General features: G+C 45.0%; 1 protein-coding gene across 1 annotated transcript in view; it reads left to right on the forward strand.

Annotated features, from left to right (window-relative positions):
- Positions 1–22,022, forward strand: part of Lars2 (leucyl-tRNA synthetase 2, mitochondrial) — a 136,218-nt gene that overhangs the window by 96,213 nt on the left and 17,983 nt on the right. Inside the window, exons 13-18 of the mRNA XM_074059886.1 lie at positions 44–142; positions 2,943–3,080; positions 12,914–13,014; positions 15,472–15,654; positions 17,150–17,319; positions 18,447–18,524. Coding sequence (XP_073915987.1) covers positions 44–142; positions 2,943–3,080; positions 12,914–13,014; positions 15,472–15,654; positions 17,150–17,319; positions 18,447–18,524 — 769 coding nt within the window. The remainder of the gene's footprint in view (positions 1–43; positions 143–2,942; positions 3,081–12,913; positions 13,015–15,471; positions 15,655–17,149; positions 17,320–18,446; positions 18,525–22,022) is intronic.

Genomic DNA, 22,022 nt, shown 5'->3' on the forward strand with positions numbered 1-22,022 from the left:
TATTTTAAATGAAACCATTTACTGAACCTCATTGATTTCTCAGGTGCAAAGGAGCAGCCAGGAGAGAGACAGACACAATGGACACCTTCGTGGACTCTGCATGGTACTACTTCAGATACACTGACCCTCACAATCCTCACAGGTAATGCCTGCTGAGCTGGTGGCGTGTGTCATTTTGCATCCTCCAAGAGGCAAGCACAAAACAGAATTAGACATGTGAGAGATATAATGGGGAGGGCCTGTGCAGAACATGGAATAAGGAGCTGGACTGTGGTCATGTGTGGCAGGTGCAGGAGAAGCAGGAGGAGGGAGGGTCCCATGAAGGAGCCTAAGACCACAGCCAGCTCCCAGGGCCTCAGCTGAGCCAGTGGGAAGTCCCAAGCAAACATGTCCATGTCAGAACCCCAAGGCAGGCAGAAATGACTCTGCTCTTGTGCCCTCCCTCTTGCCTCCTGGGAGTGCTAAGAGAGCATGGGCTGGCAGGAACACCACAGTGGACCCAAAGACACAGCAGCTGACCTTGTTGGTCAACTGCGGCCTCAAAACAGAGCCTCTTCTGGCCCAGGCAAAAAAGTGAGACCTCTCTCAACAAAAAAGCCAGATGTAGTGTCGCACTTCTATAATCTCAGCTACATGGGGACATAGGTAGGAGGATCTTGGTTCAAGGCCAGTCCTGGACAAGAGTGTGAGACCCTATCTTAAAGGTGAACTAAAAGAAAAAGTGCTGGGGGCATGACTTAAGTGGCAGAGAGCTTGCCTAGCAAGCATAAGGTCCTGTGTTGAAACCCCAGTACTAGGGAGAAAAAAGAACACCAGGATATCTTGGGTGGGATGGGAAGATCATTGGTGGAGTGCTTACCTAGCATGTGAGAGCCCTGGCTTTGATCCCAGCACTGAAGGCAAAATAAAACAAAGCAAAGCAGGCTCCTTAAAGTGAGCATATCAAATCATTAACGTAGATTAATCACCACCAAGTAAATTCTAACTATAAAACAAACAAACAAAACAGAAAAAGGAAGGAAATGCTACTGTCACACCCTCCTTGCAGGGCACTGCAGTTTATTTCCTGTAAGAATGTAGTGTTAACGTACTTCACTGAAAATCATGGTGTTACTCTACAGGAAGGAGAGAAGATGAGGAGCTTTAGAGAGCTAAGAAGCATTGCCTTTACCACATACAGTGAATAGATAAAATTCCTAAAATGGTAAAACAATAAAAACTATAAACCGTTTTAAATAATTATCAGGAGAAATAGCTAACAAGTGAAAAGTAGATGCAGTGATGCATGCCTGTAATGCCAGCGCTCGGGAAGCTGAGGTAGGAGGATAGTGAGTTCCAGACCCTATGTAGCCAGGCTGTATTTCAAAAACGAACAAGCAAACAAAACACTCCTGTTCTTCGTTGGTTGTGCAAGAATGCATTTCTGGTGAGATGGCTGCTGCTGGCCCTCCCTGCCTGCAGTATTATAATTCCATCATTTGAGTTCATTCCAGAAATGAGTGGGATCCTCAGTGAAAGATCTCCCACAGAGGCAGAAAGGATGCCAAGTGATTACTGTGACTGGGAACCACCTGAGTGGCCCTCTCCTGGGCCACCTTGTAGAGAGGGGCCACTGTGCCTCCCATTCAGTAACAGCTGGCTTAGATGCAGGAAGGCAGGCTCCTTCCCCCGCAGGGCTTCAAAACAAAGCCTTCAATGCAGACCTGAAAGCCCAGCAAGGGACCCTTGCCTGGTGCCAGGTGTAGCTGATGCCTTCCCAGTCCCCATGTATGAATAACCCTGGTCTCTTCATTTTCTTCCTAGCGCTGTTGTTCTCTCTAGGATGGTTTCTTGGGTAGATCATAAATCCCAGCTACTCTGAACATTTCATTTCTTAATTTATCTCAAACTTGTTTCCCAACTAAATACCATCCTTCACTTCTCTTTCTGGATCTGCAGTTCAGTTTCTTTAGGGAGCCATTTGTTAGGTTTTTTGTTTTGTTTTGTTTTGTTTTAATTTTACCAGAATGTTGGCATAGTAACCAGAGGAGAGAAACCAAGCTAAAATGCACACGTGTGATGGTTGGCTGAGTGACAAGCTCCTGCTTCCAGCCTCATAGCTAGGGCCAGCCCAGTCCATGCTGGGGAAAGTGCCTGGAGGTGGGGGAGAGAGAATTTGCCAGTATTTGAAACCATAGAGCACAAATCCTTCGAGGAGAGAGATCTGTGATTGACCTGAAGTGAGGGTGTTAGCTGGGAATGCAGAGGTCTATCCCAGTCAGCACTGTCCCTTTTCCCAAGGGCCGCAGCCAGAAAACAGAGGAAGGGAAGGTTCCTTTCCTCCCTTAGTACCAAGGCGTCGTAGGAGGCCTGTCCTTCAGCATCTTGCTGGCAAAGAAGTCCATAGTAGAGCTTGCTGGGCTCGTTTATGACAATTATACCCCGAATATACTTCATTGCTTCAGTAAGCCACATCCATACTCTTGCTGACTCTTTTAAAGTGACTTTTAAAAATAAAACTGAATTTCTGCTTTCAAAATGAAACATTTGGTATTTGCATATTAGTCTCCATTGTAAGTGCCACAACGCCCCCTATTGTTAAGATCTGAAAAATCTCAGTCCCGTAAAAACAACCCTAGGTACTCAAATACTCATTATGCCGAGATACCTTTTTGTGCTGTTATGTTTTTCTCTTGTTCTCATTTTATATGAAAAAAATGCATTTATTAAAATATATCAGTAATGTCTTCTGTAGCCGTTCTTATAAATTTCTTAAGTTAACACTAATCTGACTTTTATCTCCTTCATTACATAAGCTTTTCTTTAACTGTATTCTTAAAAGAAAATCACTGTATTTCCCTGACATAATTCATGCAGGGCATATGCAAATTACAATAGGTCTACCTAATTTATGTAGTCGTGGTGGAGTACGTTTTTAAAATGCCCATTCCTCTTTCTTCTAGTCCTTTCAACCCAGCCCTGGCAGATTACTGGATGCCTGTGGATTTATACATTGGAGGGAAAGAACATGCCGTCATGCACTTGTTCTACGCAAGATTCCTCAGTCATTTTTGCCACGATCAAAAAATGGTCAAACACAGGTGAGTACTTATACTACTTTGCAAAAGAATTAAATTCACAAACAGCAACTTGAAGCAGCTGTCACTTCTTCTGAAGCAAAGTAAACATATGTAGCAGAAGATTTCTATTTTTCAAGTCTATTTTAGAGGTCCTTGTCAGCTGTATATGTATTGCTAATCAGCTATGGCATGGGATATGGCATATTGGCATAGAGTCTAGCCTTCAGGGCTTCTCTGTCTAGTTAAGTGATTTGAGATTTTTATTTGTGAGGCAGAAAGGAGTGGCCTTGATATTATGTGGCTTTTCACAGCATCTCATATGAGATCATGGTTATTATCCAGTCCCTCTGTGTGAACTTCGTTTTCTAAGCTTGGCTACATCCTAGCTTATCACTCCTGATAAATGGGTACGATGGATTAGACCCTAGAAAATCACATTGTAAATGCACGTAAATTCTTTTCCTGTTGGCCTATAATCGGTTCTTCCTAACATTCAAAAAACATCTCGGCATGCTTTCTTCCCATGAAGTAGCCTATATATAGTAAAAACATATTCAGTATATTGTACAATGTAAAGACTAAAATGCACTCAGGATGGGGAGGAAGGAGGATCACAGTTCAAGGCAAGCCTGGGCTACACAACGAGACGCTGTCTAGGAAAGAAGAAAGGAAGGAGGGGGGTGGGGAATGAACACCCATGCCTGACTCCTCAGTTGTAGAAATAGAATATTATATTACTAATACCTAGAACACCCAAGGTGCCTTCTCGCCAATCACATCCCCCCTCTTCCTACACATCCCGTTCCTCCCCAGCTAACATTTGCTTTTTTAAAAAATTTTTCTTTTTTATTGTGCTGGGTTACATTGCAGCATTTACAAAAGTTCTTACAATATATCAAATATATCATGCTTGAATTCACCCCCTCCATCATTCTTCTTTATTCCTCTCCCTCCCAGTACTGGGATTTGAACTCAGGGCCTCACTCTTAGCAGGCAGGCATTCTACCACTTGAGCTACAGCCTTAGCTCTTTTGCTCTCATTATTTTTCAAATAAGATCTGACATTTATGCCTGAGCCAGCCTGGACCTTGATCCTCCTATTTATGCTTCCTGCGTAGCTAGAATGACAGGTGTGCACCACCACACCCAGATTTTTTTTGTTCAGTCTGGCCTCTAGCCTCCATCCTCCTGATCTCTGCCTCCCAAGTAGCTGGCATTGCAGGGGTGAGCCACTTTACCCAGCCTTGGGTGATTTCTTTCTTTCTTTCTTTCTTTTTTTGCAATATGGGTTTTGAACTTAGGGCCTACACCTTGAGCCCTTTTGGGGTTTTTTGGTGATGGTTTTTTCCAAGGTAGGGTCTTGTGAACTGATTTCCCGGGCTGGCTTTGAACTGCAGTCCTCCTGATCTCTGCCTCCTGAGTTACTAGGATTACAGGTGTGAGCCACCAATGATTCGCTGGGGTGATTTCTTTGTGTCTGTCTTCCAGTGTCTAATTGTCTTTGTCTCTAATCTCCTGATTAACTTTGAGTTTTTTATTTCATTCATTACATTTTCAATTTCTAGAAGTTCTGGACAGGAATGATGGCACATACCTATGGTCCCAGCATTGAGGAGGCTGAGGCAGGAGGATCGCAAAGTCAAGACTAGCCTGCACTACATAGTTTCAGGCCAGACTATAACAAGACCCTGTCTCAAACAAAAAAGTTCTGGGCTTTTAAAATATGCCTTGTTTGTATAGTCTTGCTATATTTCAGGCTTTTTTTTTTTTTTTATGGGACTGGGATTTGAATTCAGGTCTTTTTGCAGGTATACTTGAACCACACCTCCAGTCTCAAACCTTTATTTCCTAAAATATATTGGACATAGCTATTTTATATATCTAACTGATAATCTTATATCTAAGGTCATTATAGATATGAATTATCATTTGTTGTTTCTACTGTCCTTACTCATGCAGCTTTGTTCCCTTGGAGCATGTGTGTGTGTGTGTGTGTGAGAGTGTGATATTTAGCTGTGAGCTCATATGCCTTGATGCTGTTTATGGGACTCTTCCGACCTCTGCTAGAGATGATTTCTTCTCCCTGATGTCTGGAGATGCTGCCAACCCAAGCCACTTTTAATTAAATTCGCCGCTTCAGGTTTTCAGGACCATACAGGTGGCTTAGATTCAGTCCCAGACTCTGCAAGGGCCCAGAGTCTCAAGAAAGTTTCCTTTCCTTCCTGACAGCCTCATGGTCATGAAGGCAAGTTTCCTTGCTTTTCTGTACCAAGCCTCCAGTTCATTTCTGACTCACTTGACATTGATGGTACCTGCCTTTCTGCAGGGCCTGCTCCCAAGGTGGCTCAGCCCCAGTTTTCCTTCCCACCTTCTGGGCTCTATGGCGTGCTCAGAGGTTCACCATCATCACCGGGGGCCCATGGATGCCTCAGGGCGCAAGTGGCCACAGGGACTCTACTTTCTAGCTGTTTTGTTTATGTGGGGGCAGGGGATGAGTTTTTGTTGGTCATTTGTTCTGTTTGTTTGTTTGTTTGTTTTTGCTGGTTCAATAACACATCTTAAACAATGTGTTTTATATTTTGTCTGGCTCTTTTAGGTGGTTTTCACTAAGACAGTAATTCAGGCTCTCTTCTCTGCTATCTTGCTAGAAGCATAATGCCTGAGACATCCTTTAGAATATTTTTTAATTACAGAGAAAAAAGGATGAGGGTGTCTGATTATCTCCCCATCCAGATAGCTCATGTTGACAATTTTAAAAAAAAGTAATGCTTGTCTGAGATGAAAAAGTTAACTGCACAGTGAGTGAATTTGCTGTCTTCCTCATTGCACCTCCCCGCCATCCCTTTCCTCCACTTTTGTTTCTTTTGATTTTTTCCAGAAAAATACTTTGCTTATCTCCATATATATGGTCTTTAATGATACACTCATTTTAAATATGACATATATTAGGTATATGTCTTTTGGTTTTTTGACTACCTTGGTAGTCTTTCCAAAACAGTGTAAACAAATTTCCCATTTTTAATTGGTGCATAGTATACCATAATTTATTTAAGCAGTCATCTATTTTTTCAATTTATTATTACAAAAGAGAAAAACGGTTTAGTGACTATATTCTTAGCAAGGAAAGGAAAGCAAATCTGGAGTCCTAACACTGGGTCAAAGGATATGTGTTTTTAAAATTCTGATACATAAAAATATGTTACTTTTAAAACCTGTGTAGTGCAGGCAAAGACCCAGTTTCATTAAAAAGAAGCACATTTGAAGTTCCCTGTCTCCATCCCACCCTCAGACCAGCTCCTCTGCACTGCACACATGGAATTAAAGATGTCTACTGTACAGAAAACTAATTTAGGATATAAATTAAATGCTTAAACTAATTTTCTTCTCATTAGGCCCAGAGACCTTCATGTATAAAAATAAACTCATCTGCATCAGAAGGGCACTGTGCACATTACCAGCATGATCCTTGTGTAAATTAGTTAAAGATGTAAGATTAGTTAAAATGTCTGTATTTCAGGTTTTAGAACTTACAGTTCTTTGCATTTTTGCATTTCTTACCTATAGAAGTGAATTTACCTAAGTAAAAATTATCCTGAGGATGGGAATTGTGTCCTCTTCTGTCACAGGTATTATACATTCTTAGTGAATATATAATGTATTCTTCTTTGTTTAAGGAAGTTGAGTTTAATCCCTTGATACAAACAGATAAAAGTTTATGTTCTTTAAAAGAATGTCCTACCAGGCACATTGGCTCATACCTGTAATTCCAGCTATTCAGAAAGCGAAGATTGGAAGGATTGAGGTTTGAGGCCAGCCCAGGCAAAAAGTTAGAGAGAGCCCATCTCAACAAATAAGCTGGGCATGGTAGTAAGCTGCAAGGGATGCGTGGTGTAGATAGGAAGACTCCATCCAAATCCAACTCTAAGGAAAACACAAGGAGCTGTCCAAAAAATAACCAAAGCTGAAAGGGTATAGGGGCATGGCTCAAGATAGGGCCCCTGCCTTGCAAGCATTGAGTCCCTAAGTTCAAACCCCAGTGCCACCAGAAAGAGAGCGAGAGGGAGAGGGAGAGAGAGAAAGGGAAACCTGTGCAGTTATTCTCATTTTCTTTAAATTCTTTTCAAGATGGTAAGATTCTGTTCCATGCTTTGAGTACTCAAAGCTACCCCTTGGGAAGATGGCACAGAGGTCATCGGTAGTGTTTCTCAGCACTGCTGTCAATGTTCCTCCTGTTGAGTGATATCCAGGTAACTATAGCCTCTGAAAACTGTCCCCCTAACACTGCCTCATGGTCAGAGGCATTCTTTCTCTCTCTCTCATACTCCCAGGACCTCACACTTGGCTCTCCCACTTGAGTTACACCCCCACAACTTTGTTTTCATTTTGTTTTTGACGCAGGTACCTTTTTGCCTGGGTTGGCTTTGAACTTGCAGTCCTGCCTCTGCCTCCTGAATAGCTGGAATTATAGATATACACCACCATGCCTAGCACCTGTCCAGTGTGTTTTGGTAAACCATTCAGCCACAAGTACAGTGAAAATCACCCACTTTCTATAGCAAGTGATTGAGAGTTCTTCAAGCAGAAGTCAGAGAGCCTCCAAACAACTTTTATCAAGTTGGTCTGGGTGGAAAAATTGAGACCCACCAATCACGTGTGCCTTGAAATCTCTATAAATCAGAATTTTATAGATCTGTTTCTGGAATTCTTTTGATTAGTAGTGTCCTTTCAGGAGGGATTTGAGCCAGATGTGGTGATCCACACCTGTAATCCTAGCACTTGAGAGTCTAAGGCAGGAGGATTGCAAGTTCAAGGCAAGACTGGTCTGCATAGAACCCTGTCATAAAAATTAAAAAAGGGAGGAGAGAGGATAAAGGAGAATGATGGAGGGGTGAATTCAAGTATGATATATTTGATATATTGTGAGAACTTTTGTAAATGCCACAATATGCCCTCACCCAGCACAATTTTTAAAACATTAAAAAAATTAAAAATTTAAAAAGAGAAGTCAAACAGATCTTCATGTTTCTGTGAGTCAGGAGGGTGAGGGAAAAAATTAACATATACTCATTTAATTTTTCTCGTACTAATTGTCGACTGTCATGGTTAGAGCTCAAACCTGGGCTCATCCTTAATTCTCTTTTGTTCACACACTAGAGTTAATCTTTCAAGAAGTAAATATATAAATAAATAAATCCTTCTGCTTTCAAAAATAAAAAAAGGAAGGACTGGGTACCTGGCTCAGATGATAGAGTGCTTGTGAGGCCCTGGTACTACTTTAAAAAAAAAAATTCCTGGGGCATGGCCCAGTTCAAACCTCAGTACCACAAAAAAGAAAAAAAGAAAGAAGAAAAAGAAAAAGAGAGAGAAAGAGAAAAAGACTAGAAAGAATTATGCCAGCATGTCAATAATAGTTGTCTCTGGGTGGTAAACTTACTGGTTTTATTATTTTTAAATGCACTGTTGTTTTTTTCCAGATATTTTGCTTTGTTTGGGGTTGGGTTGTTTTGTTTGTTTTTTGAGACAGGATCTTATTGTGTGTCCCAGGCTGGTCTTGAACCTTTCATCCTCCTGCCTCCGCCTCTCAAGTGCTGGGACTCCAGGCATGCACTGTCTGACCCAGATTTTTACAGTAGTTATGTAACTTGACGATTTTACAGCAGCACTCATTTCAGTATGTATTCTGCAGAAGGGAAGGTGCTGAGGCCCAGGGGCATAGTGCAGGCCTCTGTTTTTGGCTCCTGGCTTTCCCATGCAGGAGCTGGACCTCGACATACCTGGGCTAAGGAGGCCTTTTCTCTCTGTGTGAGACAGCTCAAACATGGACTCTTGTCAGAGAGACACTAATTCCTTGAAGTCAGTTCTCTCTGTGGTTTGCAGTCAGCAGAGCTGTGGCCTCAGAAGTCGCTGTTTCACAGGAAGGGCCATGCTCTGGCTGTCTGTCCACAGAGCATTCTCTTCACTGTCTGATTGCTCAGAAACGGGGCTCTTGGGAAAGGATCATGATGGAAAGACATGCTCTGCTGGGGCTCAGCATGTTAATAAGGCCCCCTTGTCTGTGACTGGCTGCTGCCAGGCAGTAGAAACTGTGGTTTTTAAGAATGAACTTGGTGTATGCACATGTGAATAAATGAATAAAAAAAAAAAAGAATGAACTTGGCTGACAGTTAGAAACTGGACTTAGTACGTGAGCAGGAAGGATGCCCTATGTACAGAGCAAGGAAGAAGGAAAACTTAGTTCGAACAGTCTCCTTGCACTTTCAGGAATCCATAAGCAGCTGCCTGACCAGGTTGAGAGAGTGGACAGCAGACTGTCCAAGGCTTCAGAAGTATGTGAATGTCTTCTGCAGCCACTAGATAGGGCTCTGGCATGTCCTGAGACTTGTAGCCACATCTTAATAAGTATGCTCCTTATACACAATTAAACAGAACTTAAAGTAGCCTATCCATCTGTGTTTGGAATTTCCTCTTCTCCTTTCCTTTTCTTCCTCCCTTCCTAGTGTCCCCTCCTTCCTTCCTGAGGAAGTGGGACAGAGATGACCTTGGGTTAATTTAATCTCTGAATTAGTGAAGTAGGTCTAACATGGAGATAGTGGCAACTCCATCACCTGTCATCATCTGCTTGCGTGCAGCTGTGTGCATCTGTGCTTCAGGGCAGGGGGCGGTATCTGCCTCCGGGGGTAATGCTGAAGGAATAAGAGAAAGCTGACTCAGTGTGAGGCCTCAGGCAGAAGGCCTCCATCATGGCCCTGCCTCTGATGATCCTGGAGTGCGAAGCCTTAGTTGGTGGTTTACAGCTGCAGATTTTTTACTGTTATGGAGGCCCCTGCTGTGCACAGCCCCTAAGATGAATTGCTCACACAGGTTTGTTCCTAAGTACCATCTGTTGAGTGAATGAACGAGGGAACAAATGAGGATACCACACTGGCTGTGAATCTGAGTGATGGACTCCGCAACAGGATGTGATCCCTACTCCAGCAGGGCCCTTGATGTTCCCTGGTCCCTCAGTCCCATGCACCGTGAACCTCCACGCTCTAAGCCTTTCCTTGTGGCATTGGTGGTTATTTAGGAGTGACCTCTTATACTATAAGCTCTCCAATTAATTAAGAGTACTCTATATCAATTGTCATGCAAATTTGTGTTGAATGGATAAACAAGTGAGGATGCAGAGCCAAACTCTGCATGAGGGCAGATGTGGCCTGCTTCAGCCAAGAGATGAGCACCAGATTCCCAGTGCCCCATGGAGCATTCCCTAGAGCCCCGCAGGAGGGAGGAAAACACAGGGGGTGAGCATGACTCCACTGTGAAATTCTCTGTGAGCCTGCAGGGCGCTCCCACCTCCCTCTGCTGGACTTCCCTCTAGCAGGAGGTGGACAGTTGTATCCATCCCTGCAAAAAGGGAGGGTAGCCCCAGCTGGAGGCCACAGCCTCCTGTGTCTTTCCCACCTCCACCTCTTGCTTCCTCTTTTACCTTGGTTGGGGGACCTCTGGTGCTGGGAAGTTTATTTATTCACTCATTGAAATAAGCTTGATTTAGTTCAAACCAATTAACATTATTGAGTGTATTTTATGAACTAAGCATTGGGAGGGGTCTTCAAAGATTTTCTTCCTCCTTCTCCTCTGTGGAAGACAGTGGACAGGTCAGCCACTCCCCTGAACACACAATAAATTTTCATCTCTGTCAAGTTTAGCTGTAGGTACCAGGCTGGACACCTCAGCAAGGAAAGAGACCTGGTCCTGGCCAGGAGGTTCCCAGACCTTCCAGTGGAGGAGAGGCATTGGAGTAGAGCCTAAAGCTGAATTGAGGTTTCACAGATGGGCAGTTTTAACAATAGCTCAGGGAAGAGTATCAATAGGGTGTGTTGTGTGGGTAACTTAGAAAAAGCAGAACATGAGAAGAAGGAAGTTGTGGTGGCCAAGCTGAGGACCTGGAACTTGTCTTGAAAGAAGGAAGAGGTACTCCTCAAGTACAGCTACACTCTTTCTTCCCCTCCCTCACAGCTCCTAGCATGGCCAGCCATTGACTTGGTTCTATGATGGCAATTAGGCTGGCTGGCTCCCTGAGGGCAGGGATTGGTACCCCAGTGCCAGATCAGTGCCAGGCACATAGTCACCACTCAGCAAATACTTGTTGAGTAAATAAATAATCCAGTTCACATAACAACAGTGGGCTTATGGCACTAAGAAGAATTCTGAGACTCAGGATGAGTATACCTGGAAGTACTGCCATGGCTCTGAGTGGTCTGGGTGGTGTAAGTAAGGTCACTGGAGTCGAGTTTTGCTATCCCTGCTCAGATGACCCATCTAAAGCTTTTAGATCCCTGCTGTACCACAGCTCAGGAGAGGATAGAGTCCAGATGAACTTCCACGATCCAGGTGCATTGTTGCTAACTTTCAGAAATTAAACTGTGTTTGTTTAATCAGGGCCTTGGTTTCAGTGCATCACTGTTCTGTGTGTTGACACCTGCCAGTTCTGGGGAAAGTCCCTAGTGTGGACATCCTGGGAATCCCTCATTCAAATCTTGTTAGAAGTGGTTTTGAAACGGGCAACACTAAATGAGCAGTCAGGCTAGTGATGGCCATGGTGGGGAGTGAGTGTCTGGAGATGGCAGGAGGATTTCAGGAGATTGGCCGCACTGCTCATTGATCTGGGTGCTGGTTATACTTGTGTTTGTATAGTGAAAATTCAGTTATGCCCTTTTAAAATATCACTTTTTAATGTGTACTGTTTCATTAACAGCTTAGGTTGAAAGAGATAGGATTTTAGAACATGAAGCAGGAGGAGTGCAACTTATGCAGAACAGCAGGGGTCAGGGTCAGATTCTGGCAGGTTGCACATCTACACACTGCCATAAGGGGGCAGTGGTGGGTCACTTGATGAAATGCACCATCTCATCTTACTTACGTCCAAAAACTCTAGGGCCAGGCACAGTGGCTCACACCTGTAATCCTACCTATACAGGAGGCCTAGGTAGGAAGTTCAAGGTCTAAGGCAGGCTCAAGACAAGAATGCTGTGACACCCTATCTGAAAAATAAATCAAATGGGGAGGGGAGAGGACTGAAGGCATGGTTCAGGCGGTAGAACATCTATCTGGTAAGCACGAGTCCCTGAGTTTAAACCCCAATACCACCAAAAAAATTCCAAAAAAATCACATGTGGGTATAAAAATAATTGTGTTCGTAACATCGTTGAAAAGGGTCTCCAGACTTTTCCAGGGTTACACACTAAACAATGGATAAAAACGGCCTCTTTGGAGAGGAGTGGGACGAGGAAGGAGGGTAGGGCTTAAACTTTGATGGCAAGGATATATTCCCCTATAACTTCTATGATTTTAAATTTGTTTAAAGAATGTGAGTAAGCACTGTATATTAGGTTCAGTTAAAAAGGAAGAAACCTTCATGAGGGGAGCCCTAAGTGATCCCTGCATCCTCCACGCCCTTCCTCTGTTGAGCTCAGCAGGCAGCTGATGTTTGTGGGGTTAAAAACCAAGTGTTTTCATGCAGTCTTTTCATTGAGTCTTCCAGCAGTAGTTTGAAGCAGGACTTTCCCATTCCTGTTCTATAGAAGACTTGCCTGGACTCCCAGAATCCATTGAGAAGCAGAACTGAGATTTGAATGCAGGAATGCAGGCCTTTCAAATCTGAGGCCCAGGGCTCTTTCCACTTGCCTGCCGATTTGACTTCATGTTATCACTTATTCCTAAGGAGCCACTTGTGCAATATGTTCTACAGGTAGTCTTGGTCAGCCACCCTGTGTTCATGGGTCAGCTGCCCTTCAGTGGGTTTGGTTTGTGACACTGGTTCTGGATGCTTTATATCTCCACCCTCCACTTTCCTTTTCCCTTTATTTCCTCAGGGAGCCTTTTCACAAGCTGTTGGCCCAAGGCCTTATCAAGGGGCAGACATTCCGGCTTCCATCAGGACAGTACCTGCAGAGAGAGGAAGTAGATCTCACAGGTAAGAAGGGTCAGGCTGCTGGAGGGGTGGCTCAAGTGGTGGAGCATAATGAGTTCAAACACCAGTACCGAAATAAAAGGGTGAGGGCCAGGCTGTGGTCCAGGTGAGAACTAAGGCCAGTCCTGGGAGTAATTGATCAAGCAGACATTTGCCACTTGGTCCTGGCTGGACCAGGAGGGGTCTGATTGGCCTCGTGGTCTCTGCATCTCAGCTTGTCCTGGTCTGGGCTCTCTGCAGCTCTGTGCCAGCCCCATACAGCAACAGTGTCACTGGGGCTCTGCCTTGTGTGGACCATAGAGGGCCCTCAGGCACCACCTCCTGGCCCAGCCCTGTTGGACAGAGCCCTGGACCCAGGACAGTCTTCCAGCTGGGGGTCTCCTGGCATTTCTCTCTAGAAAGCCCAATAGCACATTTCAAAACCTGAGGCCTCTACTCTACCCACTCCCTCTACACCTTGGAGTCTGAAACTCACGCCACTAGGCCTTCCCATTGTCCTGCCTTCTTGAACACTCCTCTGCCCCCGATTCTCCAGGCCTCTTCCCTCTGCTGTGTTTTCACCTTCCTCAAAGGCAGTTTCTCCTGCAGATCTCTAGGTGTACCACAGGGAATGTGCAAGTGACATGTTAGAAATGAAGAGGAAACACCTATTGGGGTTGCTGTGAGAAACATTCTGGCCATTACATTTTAGAAAAACCAGTGCATAATGGATGAGATTGGGACACCCAACCACCCCTTGAATGGGGCAGGGGGATCCCCAAGTCAAACACTGGAGAGGGGTAGGTGGAAGCATTGGTGGAACTCCCTGACCAAACCAATCATACATCAGGGTTTGGAACGGCCAGCATGGTCCATGGGAAAACAAGCTGGAGAAGCAAAACTTGTCAGGGCCTCTCCAGCAGAGATCAGAGGAGAAAGGAGCCAAATCTATGGTACTGTAAATTTCAGTGCTCTCTGAAAGTATGGGCAGGGTTGTCCAAGGAGAGCTGTACAGTTTGTCCTCTGTACAAAGGCACCAACCAAGGGAATGAGCAGGGTCTGAAATCCAAACTTCCAAGCCATACATTTCAGGACCAAATGTGTCCATCCTTTTCTATCTTCTCAACTTCTCTGCCCACACAGATACCTTTATCCTAATTGTACAACAGTGCTATAAAGGCCAGACCCAGTGTAGGGCACAATAGAGCAGGGAGTGGGTCCTTGAACCTCATCCCTCTCTCTCTCTGCTCTGATGACATGGCTCCAGGCAGTTCTGTGAGCATCCTTCCCCTCCATGGCAGACTTGCCCATCCTGATCTGCAGGGGCCATCTGTAGAGATGGAGTTAGCTGTCAGGTGTATACATCAGGTCCTTGAGAGTTCAGTTGCTGTTGGAGTTAGGGCAAAAATTCACCCAAATGTGGATTCAACACAAGGACAATGGGACGTCACTGAGACCCAGCCACGGGAACTACAGCTGAGCTCCTCAGCACTTAGGAGATCACCAACCTCTCCTTTCTCTGCCTTCCTCAAGCCTCTCCATAGTCTGTCTGCTGCTCCCTGTTCTTCCACCCTGTTCTTCCTCTGCTCCAATTCAGCTTACAGGAGCCTGGGTGGCCTCAGGGCAAGTCATGCCCATCTCCTGGGTGGTAGGAGGGTTCTAGTGGCAACAACATGGAAACAGTTTCTGGTCTCTTAGTTCCAGTTTCTAAGGAAGAGGCTCCACTGAGGCTAGCCACAAGAATGCCTCATCCAAACGTAGCCTCTTCCATCAGCACTGTCTATAGCAGCAATGTTGAGTGGGAAAAGAGACACTTCCAAGGAAGGTGTGACTGGCTGGCATATAATGAACCACCATATTTAGCAGAGCAGCTCTACTTGCCCTGACAGTGCAAGATTGTATTTTGGTGACTGTGATGTGAATGGGGCTCCAAGTCTCACAGCAAAGTGCTGTGAGACCCTGCAACTTGGGCAGGCAAGTTTTCTTTCTTTTTTTTTGTAGTGCTGGGGATGGAACCCAGGACCTCGTGCATGCTAGGCAAGCATTCCACCACTGAGCCATATCCCCACCCCTTCTCATTCTATTTTACTTTCCTTTTGTGCATAATTAATTTATTTTAAAAGGGGGGAATTACTTTGTTTTGTAGGAAAAGCTGACAGAATCCATTATTACCTGTATATTTATTTGCAAAAAGAAGGGAAAGTGAAGTAGATTTCATTTATTCAAAATAAAAACATTTGTGCTGGGGCTATAGCTCAGTGCTAGAGTACTTGCCTAGCATGTACAGGCCCTGGATTTGAGTCTCAGCACTAAATAATAATAATAATAACAACATTTTTATAACATAGTATATAGAGAGAGAAAGGCGTGTTGAGTGAATTCATGTGATTCCTCAAATGGCAGTTTTCTTGTTTGCCCAGGTTTTTCTGATGAGCTCTGTCAAAAGTACATGCCATCCCCGTGTATTTTTTTTGCATGTAGGTTCTGCTCCTGTTCACACAAAAACGAAAGAGAAGTTAGAGGTGACGTGGGAGAAGATGAGTAAATCCAGACACAATGGCGTGGACCCTGAGGAAGTTGTCACTCAGTATGGGATCGACACGATTCGGCTCTACATCCTCTTTGCAGCCCCTCCTGAGAAGGATATCTTGTGGGATGTGAAGAGTAAGTCACCTTCCTCTTCCTGGCCTGCTTCCTTTGTAATCTGTCCTGGCTCAGAAGGAAGTGGGGGAAGGAAGACATCAGTGAAGAGTTGTAGAAATCGACTCCATAGGAGCAGCCTGTCCAGCATCCAGGCCATCCTACACCAGTGTTCCCAGGCATGTGTGGCCTCAGGACCGCTTACAGAACAGAACTCGTAGCACTCCAGATGCCCAGTCACTTCAGAGCTGCCAATGGCCTCCGGGTGGGCCTCGCAGCAGCAGGCTCTGTGCAGACTCTAATGCCAGGTCTCCAGGGGCCACACCTGGGGAGCTGACTTCTGTGCTGTTCCTAGGCCCCCTGTGATGCAGAGGCCAGCCCTCTCTAGGTCTACCCCAATGGATTTTCCTAGGACAGGGTCTTCCTCCCTCACCAAAACAGAAGCCCTGAATGGGGTCTGGGCCAGTGTTACCTGTGACCACCTTCAGCCAACCCATCTTCCCTCTTGGGAGGTTTGTCTCTCAGAGCTGTATGGACTTAAGAAGTTGTGAAGTTAAACAGTCTTGGGCACCTAGCTGTCCTAGAGAAAACCATCCAACAGGTTCATTTGCTTTGTGTGATCTGCCCAAGGATAGCTGTGGGAGAGGAAAGTAGATGCCTGGGAATCTGAGCCTTCTAGGAAGTGTGTGTGTCACCTATTGAATCTCCAGTTATTTCAACATAATCGTGTCTGGTTGGGAGTTGGGCCTGGGATAGTGGTCACAAATCAGTCCTAGCACAAGCTGCCTCAGAGTCACCAGGGCTTCAGGAGCATAGACTCACACTGGTTCTGACCCTCCCCTCAGCTGCAGGACAGGCTCTGAGAACCTGTTTCTGACCAGCCCCCCGGAAGGCTCCACTGCCCCCAGGGCTTTAGGACCTCTGACCCAGTGGCCAAAGAGTATAGGCACCTGGACTGGCCCTCTGTCACCAGGCAACCAGGTGAGCTGTTCACCTTCACTGCAGTAGAGTTGTTGCACATGCCTGGAATACATAGTCCACACACCCGGCAAGGTCACAGGTTATGTCACACTGTGTAGACACTGTACCTCACACTGTATGGCAGTGCTGTTCCCAGGCACGGCCTAAAGTCACCACTACTGCTGTTACCTGTCCTTGTGAGAGCAAGGGCTTGTCCCCATGTCAGCCGACTATCTTTGAGCACACTGTTAGCTTGGAGACACTTGTGGCAGCCTGCTTGCTAACCAAGGCAGGAGCGTGCTGAAGCCATCTCACTGAGCTTCAGGTCTTGTCATGGACCCAGGACAGTTGGTGGCAGCACTTGAGCAGCCCTGCTGCCTCGTGTGGAACATCTGGGACCCTGGGAGATGGCAGCATCAGTCCTGGTCTGACTTCCCCAACGCTGGGAGCCAGGGAGGATCATGGGGGGTTGGTGATGCCCTCAGCTTTGTGACCAATCCACCACATGGATCCTTCTCATGAGTGTTCCTTCTGTTTCCTTCACTATCCCCAAATGCAGCCGATGCCCTCCCTGGGGTGCTGAGGTGGCAGCAGCGTCTGTGGTCCCTGGCAACCCGTTTTATTGAGGCCAGAGCTTGTGGGCCGAGCCCCCAGCCTCAGCTGCTGACAAGTGAGGAGCGAGCTGAGACCCGCAAACTCTTGGAGTACAAGAACATGGTCATCTCTCAGGTGAGAAACTGCAGTGGGTGCCAGGCAACTGCATCCCCGAGCACGCTCTGAGAGCCTGGCCTTGACTCCAAATTCTCTGGTGCTCAGCATAGCAGGGCTTTTCTACTTGGTTACTTTGGAACTAAATGTCTGTGTGAGTTACTGTAGGTTAATTCTTGCAAATCCAAAGTCATTTTTTTTATGGGTATTTGTTACTGCAGGTCCTTCTTTGGCTGATTTTTCCCTCTTAAGGTGTGCTGATTCAGAACTGGGAGTGTAACACACTCAATGGTAGAGCGCTTGCTTATCATGTGTCAAGCCCTGGGCTCAATCCTCAATACCATAAAAGAAAAAAAATAAACTAAAAGATGTACTGATCAATCTATAAAGTCAGCCAAGGTTGCTTATCTGGACTCTGATTCAGTTGACACTGAGGCATGGTAGGGCTCTTCCTCTCTGATTTGTGTGACCTGGAGTGGCCCAGAGTCCGACTGGGTCTCATCTGATGTCACTTCTTCAACTTAATATCCTCTGTGCCCTCTGTGAGGTGAACGGAGCTCCCTGGGTTGAATTCAGTGATCAGAGCCATACCTCAGCGCTGTTTTCATAGCATGTTTTTTCCTCTGGATCTGGCAGAGTCTTCTGTCGGATAATAGGCTTGGGTTATTTCACTGAGCTGTAAACTCTTGACATCTTAAAGATGTGTTATTTTTCTGTAGTCTTGCCTACAGCACTGAAAAGTACACAAACATGAAAGGCTGACAAATCATGCTAGTGTTCTGACATTTCAAAATGCAAGACCATGTGCTGTGTGAATTGAAGTCACATAGCCAAGGAGTGTGAGCCCCTCACCACATCTCCTGTTTCCTCATTTTGATGTTTGCTCAGCAGTAGCTCTGGCCACCCTGCCCTGCCTCATGTATGCCAGGCAAGTACTGTACCACGTGAACTACACCTCCAGCCTTGCTGCAGCCTTAAATAGAGGAAACAGAATTGACTTTGAATTTTTTAAATCTTTGTTCTATGAACCATAGTGATTATTTTAGATGATGTATTTATAAGTAGCTTTTGAATCTATTTCACTTTTTTTTTCCTGGAAAGCTTAAGAGAATTTTAATGAAGGTGAATAACTCAACTTTTACTAATAGGTGACGGCCCATTTCACAAAGGACTTCTCCCTGAATTCTGCAATTTCTCAGCTGATGGGACTCAGCAGCGCCCTCTTGGTAAGTGGCCTCTGCTGGTGGCAAAGGGGTGGGAGAGTGACCTGCAGGATCCCAAGGTAGGGACAGAAAGCAGCACAGTAGACCACCTCCCTGATGTGGCTCTGTTGTCTAAGGAAGCATTTTCTCCATATCACAACCTAGTCCTGTTGTTGGAAGGGTTTTAAAGACAGCCTGCTCTAACTGCTTTCTTCCCCAGTGTTTTACAGGCAAGGACATGGAGGCCCAGGGAGCTTAAATGTCATATCTGGTTGATTAGTGACAAACCCAGGACCAGATCAGGCCTCTCTCTTTTCTGCTTCTTCATCCCCCCCCCCACGCTGTCTGATTTCCTGAATGAATTGTGATGTTTTCTTGCCATCACTGCATTTTATATTTATTTTACCTACATGGATCAGAATAACTGTCACTGAAAACAAAAAAACAACCTTTTCGTTATCACTCATCTTTGTGCTACATATGATTCCAGTTTTTCTTTCTCCTTCTTTCTTTTTTCTTTTGGTGGCACTGGGGTTTGAACTCAGGACTTTACACTTACTAGGCAGGTGCTCTGGCAGCTTGAGCCACATCATCAGCTAGCCTCCCACTTTTCTTGCCAGAGGAAGAATTTGTCAACAAATAGTGTTAGTTACTAGGCAGTAGGAAACATGCACTAAAACTAATAGCAGTGCTTTTTTAAAATGAAGGCCTTCCTAGGCTTTTAAGGACAGTAGAAGAGGAGTGGAGCTCAGTGCCACAGCATATGCTCAGCATGCATGAGGCCCTCAGTTCTGTCACCAACACACAAAAACGGAAATTTACAACAGAACAGGAGGAAAAAAAGAAATTTACAGATTCAACTGCATAAAACTTGATATTTTTAGTATGTCAAAATAGCCATGGTAAAAAGATACGTAGAAGCTAGGGAAAACACTTACAACTATTTGGTGCCTGCCTAGCAAGCGTGACATTGCCGAGTTCAAGCCTAGTGCCACCAAAAAACAAACAGACCTATAATTACATAGACAGAAGGCTACTATCCTTAATATTATTGAGAACTTTTTTTTTTTTTTTGCGGTGCTGTGTCTTGAACTCAGAGCCTACACCTTGAGCCACTCCACCAGCCCTTTTTTGTGATGGGTTGCATTGAGAGAGGGTCTCACAAAACATTTGCCCAGGCTGGCTTCAAACTGTAGTTCTCCTGATCTCTGCCTCCAGAGTAGCTAGGATTACAGGCGTGAGCCAGTGGTGCCCAGTTTAGAGAACTTACATGTTAATATGAAAATACTTAACCCTGAGCTGGGTGCTGGTGGTTCATGCCTGTAATCCTAGCTGCTTGGGAGACTGAGATCAGGAGGATCTCGATTCGAGGACAGCCTGCACAAAGAAGTTTGTGAGACCTAATCTCACCAGGAAAAGCTGGACATGGTAGTGCACACCTATTCTCCCAGCTACAGCAGGAAACATAAAATAGGAGAGTCATGTCCAGGCTGGCCTGAGCAAAAAGCGAGATCTTATCTCAAAAATAACCAGTGCAAACTGGGCACTGGTGGTTCACATCTGTAATCCTAGCTACTCAGGAGGCAGAGATCAGGAGGATCCCTGTTCTCAAGATCCTATCTCAAAAATACCCAACACAAAAAAGGACTGGCAGAGTGGCTCAAGTGGTAGAACACCTGCCAAGCAAGTGTGAAGTCCTGAGTTCAAACCCCAGTACCACCAAAAAAATAAAATAAAAAAGGCCAAAAAAATTAAAAGCATGGTGGTACATGACTGTAATCCTGCACTCAAGAGGTTGAGGCAGGAAGATCCTGAGTTCAAAGCCAGCCTGGGCTCCATAGTGAGACCCTGTCTAAAAAACAAAATTAAACTAAAAGCAACAATAACAAAAAATAGATGTGATTTTTTTTTTTTTAACCTATCACATTTGCAGAGGCTTTTGAACATGACCATTTTCTGTCTGTTGCAAGGATAAGGAGACAGGTTCTAGCATACTGCTAATAGGTAAGGCTGATGTATACTTCAGAAAACATTCCAGCTATCAGGACTGTGACCCTGTGACTGTGTGTGTCCTTCAACCTGGGTGTCTGCTGTGGGTGATTTATAATCACAGAGACTTAGAACTTCTATATCCTCTGGTCCTTCCATCATATCAACAAGGAGAAAATGCATTCTCACCATTAATACCGCGTCTCCAGGAATACTGAATACCAGAAACTATTCATGAAGTAAGGCAGGTGATTCGGGTGTCCATGTGATGAAAAGTCCAGTCACAGCTGGAGGCATGCTCAAGTGGTACAGCGCCTGCTTTGCAAGCAAGCAAGAAGCTCTGAGTTCAATCCCACCCCCCACCCAACGAAAAGCCCAGTCATGAAAAGGTTGTGTGTATTAGCACATATATACACATTTTTGTTTCTTCAGAGCCTGGGACAGCATAATTGTTAGTGGTTTTGTGTTTCTCAAATTTTTGGTGAGATGTACTACATTTTAATCAAGAAAAAAAAAGGCAAATAGTATACAAAATTTAAATCAAAAAATTAATTTTCACCCCTTGCCGCTATTTCTGCCCACAGCCTCTCTCTATACCTTTATACATAAAGTTATATTCAAATCTTATCAGGCAGTTTTTGTTGTTTTGGTTTTTTTTTTTTAGTGGGACTAGGGTTTGAGCTTGCAAAGCAGCTTGAGCCACACCTCCATTCCATTTTGCGCTCGTTATTTTGGTGATGGGGTCTTGAGAACTATTTGCCCAGGCTGGCCTCGAACCTCAGTCCTCCCAATCTCAGTCTCCCAAGTAGCTGGGATTATAGGCATCAGCCACTGGTGCCTGGCTACCTTCACTTTTTAAAAAAAGTCCAGGTATAATATTTTTACATCTCATACTCAGAAAAATACACCTCTTCTTTCTTTTATTGGGGTATCTTGAGGGGGCAGGATTTGGGGAGGGATGTTTGTTTGTTTTTTGAGACAAGGTCTTTTGAGGTAGCCCAAGCTGGCCTCAAGCTCAATATCCTCCTGCCTCAGCCTCAGACTACTGGGATTACAGACATGCATCACCGTGCCTACCTTGACACCTACTTTAAGGTTAAAAACGTATCATAAAATTGCAATTATTCTTGTCCCACATGTACTGGATGCCATAACCTGGTTAGGCTAGTTTTGTTGTTTGGTGCAGTGGGTAGAGAGAATCCTAGGATTAGGGGTTCCACAGTGAGAAACCCTAGAGCAGGTCTCTGCATTTCTCACTGGGTCCCCAGTGCTTAGGTACCTACCTGAGTAGTTAAGAGTTTGACTAATGTTGTCCCCAGGGCACATTTGCGCCCTCTTCATCTGTCAGCCGGGGTAGTTGTGAGAACTACATGCCTCGCATCCGGCTCGAGCATGGTAAACAGCTGCCACAGCTGTTTGTAATGCTGTGGTTTAGCGGCGGAGTCCCCTATCCTGGGCTAACAGGGTTTCTTCCTATCTGCTGCATCTCTGGATATGAGACCCATGCTTGGCCCTTCTTACCCATGCTTACTT

The sequence above is a fragment of the Castor canadensis genome, chromosome 17 (genome assembly GCF_047511655.1).
Source record: "Castor canadensis chromosome 17, mCasCan1.hap1v2, whole genome shotgun sequence".
Lineage (NCBI taxonomy): Eukaryota > Metazoa > Chordata > Mammalia > Rodentia > Castoridae > Castor > Castor canadensis.